Here is a 17076-nt window from a genome sequence, read left to right on the forward strand (position 1 = left end):
CAATTTCTGCAGCAACTCAGAGCACTTTTCATACTCTTTATACTGACTAAAGCACATTTGTTTCAATTTATAAGAATAATCAGCCTACACTACAAGTCAAAAGTTTTTGAACAGTAAGATTTTTAATAGGGGTATCCCACGAATACGAGACGAGACAAGATTTTTTGACTTTTTTAGAAAAATCCTCAATGATGAAATATATAGGGAAAATAGTCTTTTATTCAACTGAAAAACAAAATGCAAAAAAGTAGGTGCATTTTTAAATCAACTTGAACTTCATGAAATTAAACATCTATTTTAATAAATTGTATGCAGTAATAAACAACATGTAAGCACTGCAAAATGTTTTGCCACAAACTCAACTGACAGGCAAGTAAATTGCACAAAAATTATGAATAGTATAAATAAAAATAAATAATAAAGAACATAAATATCCCTTTAAAGTGGAAGTGAAGCAGTCAGTCAAGTTGACATTATTTAGTAAACTGATTTCCACTTTAATAAAAAAATATATAATAAACACGATTAATGTACCAATATAAAAGAATAAAGCAGTGGTTGCCAAACTGGGGGGCGCGGCAAGGCTGAGGGATAGTTAGGGCCCTATGAAATCCGTTTAATTTTTTCCTAAATTCAGTTTTATTTTTTTCCAAATTCCGTTTTTTCCATTTACATTTTTCTCGAACTCCTTTTTAATAGTTAAATTAAATTTTATTAATTAAAAAGCATGTCTAATTCATTAAAATCATTAAACTTATATATAATTATATTTTCACATCAATTTATTCAAAGTTTAACAAAAATTACATTTAGGGCTCTATGAAATGTTTTATTTTTTCTCACCATATTATTTATTGTTACCAAATTCTGTGTTTTAGCATGTCTAATTATTTGAATGCATAAAACAACTTAATTTATTCATTTTTTTTCTTAAAATAGCCTTATTAATTTTTTCCCCCTCAGAAATTCTATGTTGTGTATTTACATTTTTCTGGTTATCAAATGAAGGCATAAAATATTAATTTAATTGATCATTTATCTTTTAATTATTGAAAATTAAGCAAACAAGATTTTTTGGCAAACAAAGGGGATTTACTATTAAAACGAAAACATGGAAGAAATTATTTGTGTGATTATTCCTTTAAAAATAATGTTTGTTTCATTTTAGTAGTAGCAGTAGGCTATGTACATTCTACTGAAAAATAGTTATAGGCACAATGTCTTCAAATCAAACCGGACTTTTATTTTGATGGGTTGCCGTGAATACCTTTACAGTTATGTGTATGGATATAACTCTAGTTTTACTCAAATCAAACACTAAAATGCTCATGAAGTGACACTCAGAGCAGTTCTGGAGATGTTGTTCATGTGTTTACGTCCTCATTTAGTGAGACGGCAGACGTTGAAATCACTGCGAGTGTTACGCGTGCTTCAGTGCGTGTGTGTAGTTAATGAACAGAGACAGGCAGAACATGCAGGATTCATATTTAAATCGACTTTTGCGGCTTAATATTTACAGATACTAGTCCATATCGTGATTTGATTTAAGTGTAATGACCTACTTCTGATTAATTCATTCAAAATTTGACAAATTCCGTGACATTCAGCGTTAAACAGTGAATTCTGTTTTTATGACTGGATAAAGACTACACGGAGTAATTTTCCCGCTTATCATGCAGCCACTTGCCTGATGTAACATAAAATATCTTACATCCCACCACTAGTGAATGAGCCAGTGTAATGCAAATATATCTGAAAGGTCTGCGTGAGGATATCGTCACGTTCCGACACATCGGATCTCACGAGATCTCGTCACACCCCTAATTTTTAAGGTTTTTTTTTGTTGTGTTTTTTTTAAGAATTCCCTTCTGCGTGCTCACCAAGCCTGCATTTATTTGATCCAAAGTACAGCAAAAACAGTCAAATTTAGAAATATTTTTACTATTTAAAATAACTGCTTTCTATTTGAATATATTTTAAATTGAAATTTATTCCTGTGATCAAAGCTGAATTTTCAGCGTCATTACTCCAGTCTTCAGTGTCACATGATCCAGAAATCATTCTAATACGTCGATTTGCTGATTATCAATATTTAAGACAGTTGAGTAAATTTTTTTTTTCAGAATTCTTTGATGAATAGAAAGATCAAAAGATCAGCATTTATCTGAAAATAAAAAGCTTTGTAACTAGGGATGCTCCGATCGATCGGCCGATAATCACATTTTATGACTCGATAACTCACTACACTTGGCCGATTGCACGAACCGATCGCAATTTGATGACGTCAACGCGTGACGACGTACATGATGCGTAGGGACATAAATGATTTGGCGCCACAGTCATGTCATCGCCGGTGTGGAAATGCTATGACGTTTCGAGAAACAATGAAAAATTTGCTATTTGTCGTGTATGTTTTGCATGATGATTTGATTCGGGTTGGGTACCGAATCCCGGTACCAATATGGCACCGGTACCCATGTAACCGGTATGTACTAGAACCGAATCAGAACGCAGATTTCGGTGTCTCATTTTGGTGCCATGCCTGAGAGATCGATAGAAATATTTCTCCTCTGGTTCTCCGAAACGGACGTAAGAAGCATCATCACCGGCACCGCATGTGAAAAATAATTTCCAGACTGAGAAAATGCATGTGAACTCAAGTCGAAAAGCTCTAATAATACAAATCCAACAAATCTTTGTAGTAACGAGAGTATCTAGTGTTGTCACGGTACCAACATTTCAGTATTCGTTACCAATACCAGTGAAAATCCACGGTTCTCTGTACCAATTTCGGTACCAAAGCAAAACACAAAAACATGCTAATTAAAAAATTTGACTATACTTTAATTTAATCCAAACTGTGTACATATTTATTTTTAATGGGCTTTTAAAACCAGCCAAGAATAACAAGTTAGCTTAAAAAAAAAGCCCAGAACGGCTTTTCTGACTGATATAACACAATGTTAACCATTTGTACATTCTCTAACATGCATATTTTAGATTCACAATTCATTTAAAAGCCTCTGGTTGGGTACCGAATCCCGGTACCAATATGGCACCGGTACCCATGTAACCGGTATGTACTAGAACCGAATCAGAACGCAGATTTCGGTGTCTCATTTTGGTGCCATGCCTGAGAGATCGATAGAAATATTTCTCCTCTGGTTCTCCGAAACGGACGTAAGAAGCATCATCACCGGCACCGCATGTGAAAAATAATTTCCAGACTGAGAAAATGCATGTGAACTCAAGTCGAAAAGCTCTAATAATACAAATCCAACAAATCTTTGTAGTAACGAGAGTATCTAGTGTTGTCACGGTACCAACATTTCAGTATTCGTTACCAATACCAGTGAAAATCCACGGTTCTCTGTACCAATTTCGGTACCAAAGCAAAACACAAAAACATGCTAATTAAAAAATTTGACTATACTTTAATTTAATCCAAACTGTGTACATATTTATTTTTAATGGGCTTTTAAAACCAGCCAAGAATAACAAGTTAGCTTAAAAAAAAAGCCCAGAACGGCTTTTCTGACTGATATAACACAATGTTAACCATTTGTACATTCTCTAACATGCATATTTTAGATTCACAATTCATTTAAAAGCCTCTGGTGTGTAAAAATAGTAAATATCATCATGTCCTCCTGTTTTGTTTTGTTTTTTACCATAACAGAAGTTATAGGAGCATTAAATAGTTAATAAAGAAACTTCATTCTAATGCTCATTATATTAGTGTTAGCTGCGCTTATGCTAACGATTAAATACTCTAAGAACAGCGATGTTCATTTCAATCCGACATTCAAATTAAAATATTGAATAATATTCATAACATAAGCGGTGTTTCCCACAGACTTGCACTCTATTTGTTTTGATATTGTGGCGGACAGCCACAGATAAATCAATGTATGGGATGAAATGAAACTTACCTGCTTGAACTCTTTCATTTGATTCGGGTGTCTGTCTTTAAAGTGTTTTGTTAGTTTGATGTGTTTCCCCATTTTGAGGTCGCCATGTCTCAGTGCTTTTATGAAGAGAGCGCATCTGCACACCTTTTGGATAGTGCATCAAGAACCGGGTTGACCTGGTACTCAGTACCACCGGTACTTAAAAAAACCTGGTACCGTAACGTTTTCATTTTTTTAGTACCAACTTGGTACCGAAGTACCGGGTCTTTTGACAACACTAAGGCCCAATCCCAATTCTACCCCTTAGCCCTTCCCCTTTCCCCTACCCCTCTGTTTCGCTAAACCCTTTTCTCATATATTGCAAATGAGAGCATCCGAGGAGCGTGCGAATGCAGTAATTACACTTGCTCTGATGGCAGCAGGTAGCCTTCCGTTAACTAAGCTAAACATGCTTAAATTAAAATGCCTAAAGCTAAACTTCCCTTGTATTGACATTTCTAAACCTCTTGTCCAACAAAAGAGAACATTATAACCTTTTTTACTCCACAACACAGTCAAATGCTTCCTTTTGTGATCTGATGTGGCTTCTTGTCACAGAATGAGGCAGAAAATATGTTCCATAGGCTACTTTAAAAAAAGAATACATCGATTAGCAATGGATTATAAATATACTTAACAATTATGAAAATACCACAGTTGGCTTGAATAACACAGATAACCTTCCCCTTTCCCCTACCCCTCTGTTTCGCTAAACCCTTTTCTCATATATTGCAAATGAGAGCATCCGAGGAGCGTGCGAATGCAGTAATTACACTTGCTCTGATGGCAGCAGGTAGCCTTCCGTTAACTAAGCTAAACATGCTTAAATTAAAATGCCTAAAGCTAAACTTCCCTTGTATTGACATTTCTAAACCTCTTGTCCAACAAAAGAGAACATGATAACCTTTTTACTCCACAACACAGTCAAATGCTTCCTTTTGTGATCTGATGTGGCTTCTTGTCACAGAATGAGGCAGAAAATATGTTCCATAGGCTACTTTAAAAAAAGAATACATCGATTAGCAATGGATTATAAATATACTTAACAATTATGAAAATACCACAGTTGGCTTGAATAACACAGATAAACTACACTGTCGCAGTCGAGTGTTTATTGTCTTTGTTTTATTATTCAAAACGTTTATATGTTCTGTTTACTTAGTTACAGCTATAATAGCGACGCATTCATCCATATAACGCATTTCCTGGAGGGTCATGAGTTCCGTTACTTCTGTGACTGGATATGTGGATTTTCTGTGCGAGGGCGCCCTCTGGCATCCAGTATGAATGAAACAGACATCATTTGTTTATAGTGCTATTGGCCAATCCATCATTTTTTGGGGAATTTTTATTTATTTATTTTTAAATAAGTATCGGTTTAGGCACCGGAACGGTTTTTATAAAGTATTGATTTGGCACCGGTATCGAAAAAAAAAAACGATACCCAACCCTAAATATGATGAATGGATGGTTCATATTTAACAGCAGATTCAGTGACGTTAGAGCTGATCTGCGCCTCACTGCACACGTCTGCGGCACATTACGGCTCCATGGGAACCGGAGCTGATCGCGGCCGCTCTAGTTAGTGCTTGTGTTTATACCGGCCAGCCACAGCACGTTTCTGAAGCGGAATTTTTATTTATTTTTTTTTAAATAAGTATCGGTTTAGGCCCCGGAACGGTTTTTATAAAGTATTGATTTGGCACCGGTATCGAAAAAAAAAAAAACGATACCCAACCCTAAATATGATGAATGGATGGTTCATATTTAACAGCAGATTCAGTGACGTTAGAGCTGATCTGCGCCTCACTGCACACGTCTGCGGCACATTACGGCTCCATGGGAACCGGAGCTGATCGCGGCCGCTCTAGTTAGTGCTTGTGTTTATACCGGCCAGCCACAGCACGTTTCTGAAGCGGCTCTTCAGGCTCTTCGGAGGACGGAGCAAAACCTCGTAGGAGCCGTAAGACTCTCAACATTGATAATAATAAGAAATGTATATTGAGTGGCAATCCGCATATTAGAATGATTTCTGAAGGATCATGTGACACTGAAGACTGGAGTAATGGCTGATGAAAATTTTGCTTTGCAATCACAGAAATAAATGACATTTTAAAATGTATTAAACTTTGAAATCATTGTAATATTTTACAATATGAATGTTTTACTGTATTTATGATTAAATAAAGCATGCTTGGTGAGTAGGCATGGGCCGATTACAGTTTCAAGGTATACCGTGGTTTGAAAATGTCACAGTTTCAAAACCGCTAATATTTTCCGTTATACCGTTCCGATTCAGTGACGTTAGAGCTGATCTGCGCCTCACTGCACACGTCTGCGGCACATTACGGCTCCATGGGAACCGGAGCTGATCGCGGCCGCTCTAGTTAGTGCTTGTGTTTATACCGGCCAGCCACAGCACGTTTCTGAAGCGGCTCTCCAAGAGTTGTCACAGCGTGGAGGACGGAGCAAAACCTCGTAGGAGCCGTAAGACTCTCAACATTGATAATAATAAGAAATGTATATTGAGTGGCAATCCGCATATTAGAATGATTTCTGAAGGATCATGTGACACTGAAGACTGGAGTAATGGCTGATGAAAATTTTGCTTTGCAATCACAGAAATAAATGACATTTTAAAATGTATTAAACTTTGAAATCATTGTAATATTTTACAATATGAATGTTTTACTGTATTTATGATTAAATAAAGCATGCTTGGTGAGTAGGCATGGGCCGATTACACATCAACTGCCTGATTCCAGGATACAAAACACAAGAGAGCTGCCTACCAAGACTGCATTCTGGGGCGTTTAGGCAATGGCTACAATTGCTGTCTAAATAGGAAGCTCGTTAGGCTTTGAGACACAGCTAAATAGGGTGATAAGCATAGGTTATAAAAGATTAAAAACATTAGGTAAGAAATATTAGTAATAATGATACAAGTATTATCTTATAAATGTAAGTGTATGTATGTATGTATGTGTGTGTACAATGTATGTCAATAGATGACATTTAATTTGATGCAGGTTACAGTTTATACTAACCATTTGACATATTTCTCCATTGATAATTGTACTGTAGTTATTATTACAGAAAAATAATAATAATTCTTATAAAATAATATTTGTCCCCGTCTTCAGACTTGGGAGAGACAAATTTCCATACTTGTGTACTACAATGGCAATAAACAAAACTACCTTATGTAGTGGTGCAACTCCTTGAAAAGTTAGTTTTTTGTATTTTGATGGTTTCTAAGCACTGTAATACAACATAACTGATTGCTTTATTTTAGAACGTATTCCTAATAGGATACTTTAAAATATGTGCCCTTATAGTGATGGTGATTGTGTGCACTCACTCTGTGCACTTGCACCACGTGTTTAAAATCTACTTTGCAATTCTAATGATTCGGAAAGCCCTTACAACAACAAATGAGAAAGCCTTTGAGTTCAATGGGATACAAAATATTTATTTAAAAAAAAAAAATGCAGAAAGCATATAAAGACAACAAAAATATATATTTTTATATTTGAGATGTGATTCCCTCTTGTAATCACTAATTGACATGATATGATTAAGGATTTAGATCCATATGTAGATTAAACATGATCATGATACTGATGATATATTGTATCTCCACTCAGTTGTGAAAATATGGGAATAATAATTCTGCTCCTTGGAACGTAATGGCTTGGCCCCAATTTCATAACCAGATATCAGAAGTGCAGTCTCCACCAGGATATCTGAGCTCATGGGCAAGTGCAGGACCATCTGGTTCTGCTCCGAAATCCACAAGGAAATTCTCGTTGAGCTTCAGGCCGCCTTTATCTGTGTCCACGTCAATCTGCATCATGACTGACCCCTCCCTCAAGAGAAATAAGACACATGTTACAGCATAACAAACAAATCAGAAGTTACTTCTGAAACCATTTAAACAGCCTCATTTCTTCATCTTTGATTTACATACAATACTCAAGTAACATCACAAATAAAGATTTTTTTGTCTCACTTGACGAGGTCAGGATAGAACTGCTTGTCCCAGGCACTGTATAAGGAGGTGGTGACGTACAATCGTCTTCCATCCAAGCTAAGCTGGAGCATCTGAGGGCCTCCCTGCACACGCTTTCCCTGATGAGGAAAAGAACATTTTGACCTCCAACAAATGATATGCTCTAATTGCTCTGTTTAGGTCTGCATGACCTAATGATTTGGAGGACAATAAGTTGGGTCATCTGTCAATTACTTAGTTACCAACAGCTTCAGGCTCTTTTTCTCTACATAAATGGCTAACTCAAATGTGTACACAGATCTCACATGAAGCATACTTGGAAATGAAAACGTACCTTCAGTATCCGTGGGGTTGGCTGGCTATCCAGCTCTTTGTCCTCCAATACTTTCACTGGTCCATCTTTCAAAATGCTGCCCCCAAGGAAGACCTTAAAAATATTTACTTTATTTGTCTTTGACATGATTTTAGAAATGTAGACAAAGGTGTCTTGATCCTGCTAATTCAAGCTGTCTTACCTGACCAACCATACGTGGATTCCTCCTGTCCGTGATGTCATACTGTCGAATGTCTCCATGCAACCAGTTACTGAAGTACAGGAAGCGATCATCCAGTGAGATCAAGATATCAGTAATGAGACCTATGGCAAAAAATACATGAGTAAATGAGTGTCTAATTTCTTTTAACATTTTGCCATTATAGCAGATTGTCAAACTGGAGTCCAGGAAAAATTTAAAGGGGAAAAATTAGAGAAAAATTAAAATGCTAAAATTGTATACATTACGCTAACAATATTTAGAAAAAAGTCACAACTTATTATTCAGACCATTTTTTTCCCTTCATTTTTTGTCATTAAAGCAGATTGTTAAATTTGGGTGGAGGGAAAATGAGAGAGAGAAAAAATTGAGAGAAAACCCCCCCAAAATTACTAAATGTATTTTTAGGGCTGTAGATATCAAATATTTTATATTTAACACAATATTTTCTAAACATTTACATGCATAATATTTCATATTAGTTTCAAAAATAGTACAAATAATCATTATTCATAACTATTTAATTCTATTGACAGTCATATATATATATATACATACATATATATACTGTATATATAACACTAGCAGTATGTAGAAAAAACATATAGCAACCATTATGTTTTAGAAAGGGGCTCCTTTGCTAAGGGGATCATTGTATTTAGTGGGTTACTGTTGTCAAAAAGTCTTAAAACTATACTATAGTGCTTTTTTTGGTTTGGAAATTACATTGTACATAATAATTAATGTTTGTTCATTCCCTGGGTTTTTCCATTAAAGGGGATGTCTAATGCTATTTCATGCATTCTGACTTATTTACACTGTTAAAGAGTTGGATTCTCATTCTGAACATGGCCAAAGTTTCCAAAAAACAAGTTGGACATATGACATGAGTATTTCTGGGCCAAATAAACTCCTTCAGCGTTCGTATAAGTTTCAGAAAGTTTTCACATCAATCAGAGCCAGAGCAAGAGCACGCCCATCAACATGCTTCGTTCGGGTTCTGGAAGTCGTCGGCAGCGCTGCACAGGACTTGCTCAAGAAGGATTTGCCATTTTTGTTTCGAAATAAACAATGTCACCAAAGAGGTGTGTTTATGGTTGTGAGGGAAAGATAACCTTGTTCAGAACCCAGCATTAAGGGAACAGTGGATGCAATTTGTTTCTCTGGGGCAGCAATTGTGCAAGTGTGTTTGTGTGATCCCAGCATTTCGGTGACAAATGTTTTATAAACAAATTAAATACAATTTTGGTTCCTGTTTTATTTATGTCAACGTCACAGCTTGAAGACAATCACTGTGCAGAAGCTTTGCATGCTCGTGACTCTTTAGCGCCACCTACGGCACGCCTTCAGGAGCTCGAATGTTTTCAGAGAGAAGTGGTATGGTTGTATCTGTCTTTTATAAATCTGATAAATCTGAAGACTCTTCAGAGATATATGAAGGCTGCACTACTTTTCTATAGGTAACTCAAGATTAACATGAGATTGGCAGAAACTGTGTGTTATGTCCCTTTTAATAAAAAACCTACTATAGAACATTTCTAAAAGTACTCACCTGGCATTTCAGGAAGAGCCCAACCTTCCACCTTTTTGCTTGGAATTTGGATCACTTTCTCTGCTGCCCATTCCCCTTTCTGTAAAATGCAAAATCTGAAGCTAAATACATTTATTGTTTAAAAACTGGGGGAGGGGCCATAAAACCAGCCTTTAAACCTTTAAAAAAAGGTTAGAGAAGATTTTAATGCAAGCACTCTTTATGTACTTGCCAGAGTCTTGTAGAAGCGGAAGACGGTGCTCTGAAGCGCGTAGCCCACGAATCCTTCAGCCGCAGCAGGGTCATGCAGGAATCGGATCTCCAGAGGAACAGCACCCTCTTCCCCCAGATCCAGAGTCTGTATCCGCTTGTGTGTGGTCCAGTCCCACACATGAAGGCACTGTCCATAATGACCTACACACAGATCTGATCATCACTCCCAGTCGGCTACAACGACTCTTGAACATACTCTTGAACATGAACATACCAGTTTTGACATCTGCAGGGTTGAAGCCATTTCCCAATGCTTTTGGAGCTCCCCACTCAGTGCTGATCATGACGTTGTGGCGAGGCTGGTACCAGAAGTCATAACCAAATGGTGCTGCTTCACCTGGCTGCTCCCAGTTGCCAATGACTTCGAAAGTCTTGCCATCCAACAACACAAAACCACCTTAAAATGAATAGAAATAAAAGGTAAGCATAAATGTGTACTGAAAATACAGAGCTGTGAACACAGCATCTTACCCTTGCCATTGCCAGAGGGATCGCCCATGGTACTGATCATGATTTGGCCACTGCCTAAGCAGTGAGAAGTGTGTGGGTTGGCAAGGCCGCATTTCCAGAACAGATCTATGGGCTCGACTATCTGGAGGAGGAGAGAGATGGAAAGAATTCATGGGCTTGGAAAGAACGAAACATTCTTAAAGTCAACAGTCATGTATTAAGGGGTGGTCACACTTGATGTTCAGCATTATGTTGTAGATGTTAAACAAAATCAATCAATATGGGTAACAGGACATGATGTCATGCTTCTAGGCTTTTAAAATAAATTCAAACTGCTAAAATCGATCAGGTTCTCTGTGGCTTTTCTTAACAGAAACTGAAACAAATATTGGGGGCACATGACAAAAATATATTTTTCGTGGCCACGAATTAAGAATTTGTTCCCACGACTTATTAATTTGTTCCCTCATTCTAGTAAATCGATGCCACATTGTACTAATTAAAACAAGGGTATGAATTAGTACTACGTGGCCACGATTGACTAAATTAGGGAACGTATTAGTACAATGTGGCCACGATTTACTAAAATGAGGGAACAAATTCTTACTTCGTGGCCACAATTTAACTAATACAAGGGAACTAATTAATAAGTCATGGAAACTAATTCTTAATTTGTGGCCACAATATATATCTCTTTACTGCATATCATGTGCGGGGCTCTATAGTAAACAGATGCTGTCGACAGAGCTTATTTATTTGATAGAGTTGATAGAGCATTTATTTTAACCAAAAGTATTGTGGTTTTGTTTGATTTTCAGCCAAGTGGTTCATCTTTGAGATTGTGACCTCCACTGGTCAAATATATTTTCATGATACACATTTGCTTGTCTGAGTTAGTTTACCAAATGTGAAGTATGAAGTACTATAGCATGCAGATAAAATAAAAAATCGTATGCATATAAGTAGGAAAAGCCCTTTTGGAGCAACTAGATCAAGTAATTTAAGCAACTCTCTAGTTCATGAATTGCTCCTGGGTTTTTAAATTACCTCAGATTACTAACCCAGATGTTCATCCACAAAGTTAACACCATCAAAATAAGGGTATTCATACAGCCAGGCTCTTGTATAACTGAGTGTTTACTAAAATTAACCTTATGAAGCCGTGGTGCCCGTGGATCCGTCCCTACATCAACGACGTAGATACGGGAGGACATCAGGGAAGGCAGAATCAGACGATTGCGTCTTTTGGAGGGATCATCATAACAACTGCTACAGGCATTCCAACCAGAATGGTGTAGCTCATCCTTTAGATTAGGCATGGGCAGCCTATGAATCACCTAGACCATTACAAGAGGGTGCAAATAGAAAAAATGCTACTGAAGTTATACTACAAATATTAAAAGGAAGCATGTTGCTGCCACATTTTAATCTAAAATAGTTTTCAAGTGTGTATTTATGAATCATATTTGCTATTACCTTGCAAAAATTAGGAGATTGTGGATTGACATCAACAGTTGCAAGATAGTCAGGTTTCTGAATGTCTGTGTTGCGGTAAATGCATGGCAGGTAGACTATCTCTTCTCGAGGCCCTGTAGGAAGAATTTATGTTTAAATTTAAAGTTTAAATCTATTAATCTGTGTTTCCTATAATTTATCAAAAAATTCCATAAAGGGTGTGCCATTTGTGTCCACATTTGATCAAATGCACTAAACATAAAAATCTGCTATTAAGTGTTTTGCATGCTTAAATACACAAAATAACAAGATTTATTCATTTTTTTTTAAATTATGTGATTATGGTGTTTTTATATGTATATAGATTTTGCATGCCTATATAAGCCAGTTAAACAGATTTTTTTATAATGACTCCAGCATTAAAAAAAAATAATTTTACAAAGACAAAATGTATACTGGTTTTCCCGTTAGATCAATTATATTTATACATAAAAAATATTCATTATAATTTTAAACACATAATAATTTCTAAGAATTTCTAAGGTATAATGCTATTTCATTCATGCTAAAAGTATTTTTGTCTTTAGGTTTAAAATCACATAGAAATGTACTTGCCTTTACCAAATTCAAAAAAAAAATTTGTACAGTGATATATAAACTTGAGGCAAGTTTATAGTGTATGACAGGATTTAGTTTTTGTTTTCGAGGGAAAACAGTAGGCAAACCAGACAATGCAGAGCAATGCCAATTCGCAAGTGAGGAGGAGGAGCTGCGAGATCAGAAGTTGTTCAGTGAGCACAGTATGACAGTGAGTCTCCATTGCAAAGGTCACTGCTCCCTTGTAGTGACTTGCAATGTATTACCAACTCACATGTTAATATTTACTACCACCTTATCGTTTAGACAATATGCTTTCTTATGTTTTAAAGCAAATCACCTTTCATTGCATCCAGAGGGGTTTTATATCCTGGTCCACATCCTGAACAGGTAGAAGCTGCAAGCAATGAGAGAGAGCATATGTCACATCTCAAATATTTCTATGTGAGCAATAGTCAGTTATTCAATTATTGAAGTAGGCCAGACTGATGCAGTCATATAGACATAATTCAGTCTGGGAAGTATCCTATCATAAACTCAATTTTGCTTGTTATGCATTTCATCCGTAATAAAAATCTGAGAGATTAAATGAAGGCATAAAGTTTTTGCATATTATTTAAATGTGTGGGTTAGTTAATCTTTTGAACTACAAAGTGCACCACATAGCGCGTTCACTCTTGAAAGCCAAGAATGATGAGTGAACTACTGGATATAACTAGATAACACATTTTTACTGCCTTGTTGTAAATATCGGACATAAGGAAAAACACAAACAAGCACATAAACCCAACTACAACATAAGGGCAATGTCACTATCTAGGAGACACTGTGTCTTGCCAAGAATTGTTCAACATCCTTCCCTTGATAGCCAAATGTTTATGGGTTACGTGAAGGTCAGCCCCCTCATTGACCAACCATCCCCAAATAAAAATGGTTGTGTAATCAAAGCTAAACTCTGAATTTTAAGTCAAAGATGAAAAGACACACACACAAATAACTTTTTTCTAAGTCTGTGTTATATGATGTCAATAAAGATTAACTCTACAGGCTAATGAGCCATATCGAGGTCAATAAGAAAAAAATGTAATGTGTAAGCCTTTATCACTATTATGTGTTAATAACATAATTATTTCTGTATTGCACGAGATTGATATATAATAAAAGGTTAAAATGTTAGGTTAGCTGCAATAACAACTTGTTTGTTCTTTGTTGTGAATCAAGTTGATTACATGTAGACTTTGAAGTCTTCAACATGCCTCAGAAAACGTTAAAAAGCTAATTTAGTGTACTCCGAAGGAAAGCAACATTGCACGAATTCTATCTTAATGATTTTGACAGGCCTATAACTCCTGTCTAAATGAAAATAATCTCGTATGAAGAACTTTTTCTTCCAAATTGGAGCAATTGCGTACAAAAAATTCGGATGAAAATGTCGAGAGCAATGGTCAAAAGTGCATTAGAAGTGACACTCACCCATACTGCCGCTGATGCTGATGCTGCTGCTTTCACGGACGGAAACTCACTGACCCAACAACCCGTTGAGGCGTGCAGAAAGAGGTCGCTTTTGGGATTAACTCTTTCAGAGACAGTACCACTTGGTATCACAGTACCAGATGATCCTTAAAAACCACACCCAGGTATTCAGCTGAAGAATAAAAGCGCCACCTCGGTCCTAGGAAATCGAGAAGGGTCTGACTGCGTCCCCGGACAATGTTGCCAACTTCTTTGAATGGAAAGTAGCTAAAGCCTGCTCGAAGTCGCTAAATATCGCTAGATGACGTCGTGCGTTAATTAAAGGGGTCATATGATCATGTTGCTAAAAAGAACATTATTTTGTGTATTTGGTGTAATTACATGTGTTTATGCGGTTTAAGGTAAAAAAACACATTATTGTTTCTCCTCTATGCCCCGCCTTTCTGAAACGCGTCGATTTTTACAAAGTTCATCGGTCTGAAAAGCGAGGTGTGCTGTGATTGGCCAGCTATCCAGTGTGTTGTGACTGGCTGAATACCTCAAGCGTGTGACGGAAATGTTACGCCCCTTTCCATACTGTGATAGCGTGTCCCGGCCGGAGCAACGAGACAAAAACATTAAAATTGCATCCAGTGGGGACATAGTTACGGATTATAATGACTTATACTGCTGCTTTGCATCGCGCCGCATAAACATAAAACCATGTCTGCATTTGTGATCGGAGAAATGACAAACAACAAGCGCTACTCTACACTGCTCAAAACTCGCGTTTGAATCATCAGTGGCAAATCCTTTAAATGAAAAATTACTTTTTGGATGTTCTGACTGAGTCAGAACAGCCGGCATTGTAGTCTACTCTACCAGGATTAGGAAACAGTCCTGCATAAAATGTGCTGCACACATCTGAATATTTGGGTTGAAGTGTTCTGGAACAGTGTTGTAAATACAACTTAACCACTGATTTCTAGTCGTGTCCTCTTTTGGAAGACTAAACAAAGTAGTTTAGCTTTCACAACCAAACACAGCGCCTTCACGACATGGCGGCAGCAACAACAGCGAGAATAAAAGTTACGTCTTCTTTCTTTGCGTGAACATTTGGGCGGTGTTATGCAAATCTTCCCACACAGTGACGTAGACGTGTGGGGGCGTGTTAGAATGAGCCGTTTTAGGTAGGCGTGATTGACTCATAACTTTTATAAAGAATCTCTTTGGATTTGAGACTTTAGTCTTTGCAACTTTACAGATCTTCTTTGTGCACCAAGAGCTTGTAACACTTCTTTTTCACATCTTTTCAGGTATGCACGCAATTCAGAGCTGAATTCTAAATGCTCTTAATCTTCAAATCAGTTTGTGAATTTGAATCGAGTAAGCAAGGGTACAGAACTGCAATTCAAATTCGCAAAGCATTTATACAGGATGTTTAGCTTTAAAACATTGTCATGAATAACTAACCTATAAACATGTAAACAGGATATGGGATTTTTTTTCTTAACCATTGAATTACGCTAATAATGTTTGAAATGCAATCTGAACATTTCTTTAAAACACAGTGGATGACCATTACTTTTCCCAGAATGGTTTAATTTACCTAAATTTTAGATTTCAATGTTTATTTCCAAGTTAACTGAAAACAATTTGAATTAAATTTTGTGGTGCTGTATCCCACAAAATGTGAAAACCGTAATCTGTTGTACGTATTCTTTGCATCATGGCAAATATATTTTTCATGGCAAATATATTTGTATCAGTTAAATATAGTCATAATCGGGCAAAATTATTTTTGTAAATATTCATGCTTCGTTACAAATCAACATTCTGCTCAGTGCTGCCGCTTCTGACTGTCCTAGGAGAAATCATTATTACATAACGTTCAGGTAATGTGCATGCTCCACAAAATGGAGTGCAAAACCTTAAGGTCCAAGTTTTTAGGAATCTAAATGCAGGTGCTGGTCTATGGCAGGCAGTGTGGGAAACTTCCTGTCCACATTAAAACAAAGCAGGGAAGCATGGGGAAAAAAGCGTGGGCTTTATGCACAAACTGAGTTTATTTATGTTTTATTCATGAGGAACAGTCAAAAATGCCAAGCCACACACATAACACTTTTACCTCTTAAATCATTATATACAGTGGTGTGAAAAGGTTTTTGCCCCCTTCCTGTTTTTTTTATTTTTTGCATATTGGTCCCACTTACAAGATTCAACTGATGAGACAAAAGTTTAACTTTTTGGAAGGTGTGTGTGTCCCGTTACATCTGGCGTAAAACCAACACTGCATTTCATAAAAAGAACATCATACCAACAGTCAAACGTGGTGGTAGTGTGATGGTCTGGGGCTCGCCATAATTGATGGAACCATGAAATCTGTGCTCCATCAGTAAATCCTGAAGGAGAATGTCCGGCCATCAGTTTGTGACCTCAAGCTCAAGCGCACTTGGGTTATGTAGCATTACAATGATCCCAAACACACCAGCAAGTCCACCTCTGAATAGCTCAAGAAAACTAAATTAAGGTTTTGGAGTGGCCAAATCAAAGTCCGGACTTAAATCCGATTGAGATGCTTAAATTCCATTCATGCTCGAAAACCCTCCAATGTGGCTGAATTAAAACAATTCTGCAAAGACGAGTGGGCCAAAATTCCTCCACAGCGACGTGAAAGATTCATTGCCAGTTATCGCAAACACTTGACTGCAGTTGTTGCTGCAAAGAGTGGCACAACCAGTTATTAGATTTAGGGGGAAATTACTTTTTCACGTAGGGCCAGGCAGGTTTGTACAGATTTTTTCCCTTAATAAAAGAAATCAT

The 17076-nt window shown here is 36.9% G+C and overlaps 1 protein-coding gene across 1 annotated transcript; it reads right to left on the reverse strand.

Moving 5' to 3' along the window:
- Positions 1–7497: 7497 nt before the first annotated feature.
- LOC107556087 (selenium-binding protein 1-like) lies at positions 7498–14510 on the reverse strand. The gene is made up of 12 exons (XM_016239086.1): positions 14275–14510; positions 13142–13198; positions 12226–12338; positions 11901–12086; positions 10771–10891; positions 10514–10696; positions 10259–10440; positions 10048–10126; positions 8478–8599; positions 8297–8389; positions 7963–8081; positions 7498–7819 (listed from the first exon to the last, which is right to left on the reverse strand). The coding sequence occupies exons 1-12, from the start codon at positions 14276–14278 to the stop codon at positions 7657–7659; spliced, it is 1422 nt and encodes a 473-aa protein (XP_016094572.1). The 5' UTR covers positions 14279–14510; the 3' UTR covers positions 7498–7656.
- Positions 14511–17076: the final 2566 nt, after the last annotated feature.

This window comes from Sinocyclocheilus grahami, unplaced genomic scaffold (genome assembly GCF_001515645.1).
Source record: "Sinocyclocheilus grahami isolate Dianchi unplaced genomic scaffold, SAMN03320097.WGS_v1.1 scaffold555.1, whole genome shotgun sequence".
Classification (NCBI taxonomy): Eukaryota; Metazoa; Chordata; class Actinopteri; order Cypriniformes; family Cyprinidae; genus Sinocyclocheilus; species Sinocyclocheilus grahami.

What these genes read in the sequence shown, in the direction of transcription:
- LOC107556087 (XM_016239086.1), bottom strand. An exon ending in TCCCTCTGGCAATGGCAAGG is followed by an intron (nt 10,697 to 10,770) that starts GTAAGATGCTGT and finishes ATTCATTTTAAG; the next exon opens with GTGGTTTTGTGTTGTTGGAT. An exon ending in GGCTCTTCCTGAAATGCCAG is followed by an intron (nt 8,600 to 10,047) that starts GTGAGTACTTTT and finishes TTTTTGCCATAG; the next exon opens with GTCTCATTACTGATATCTTG.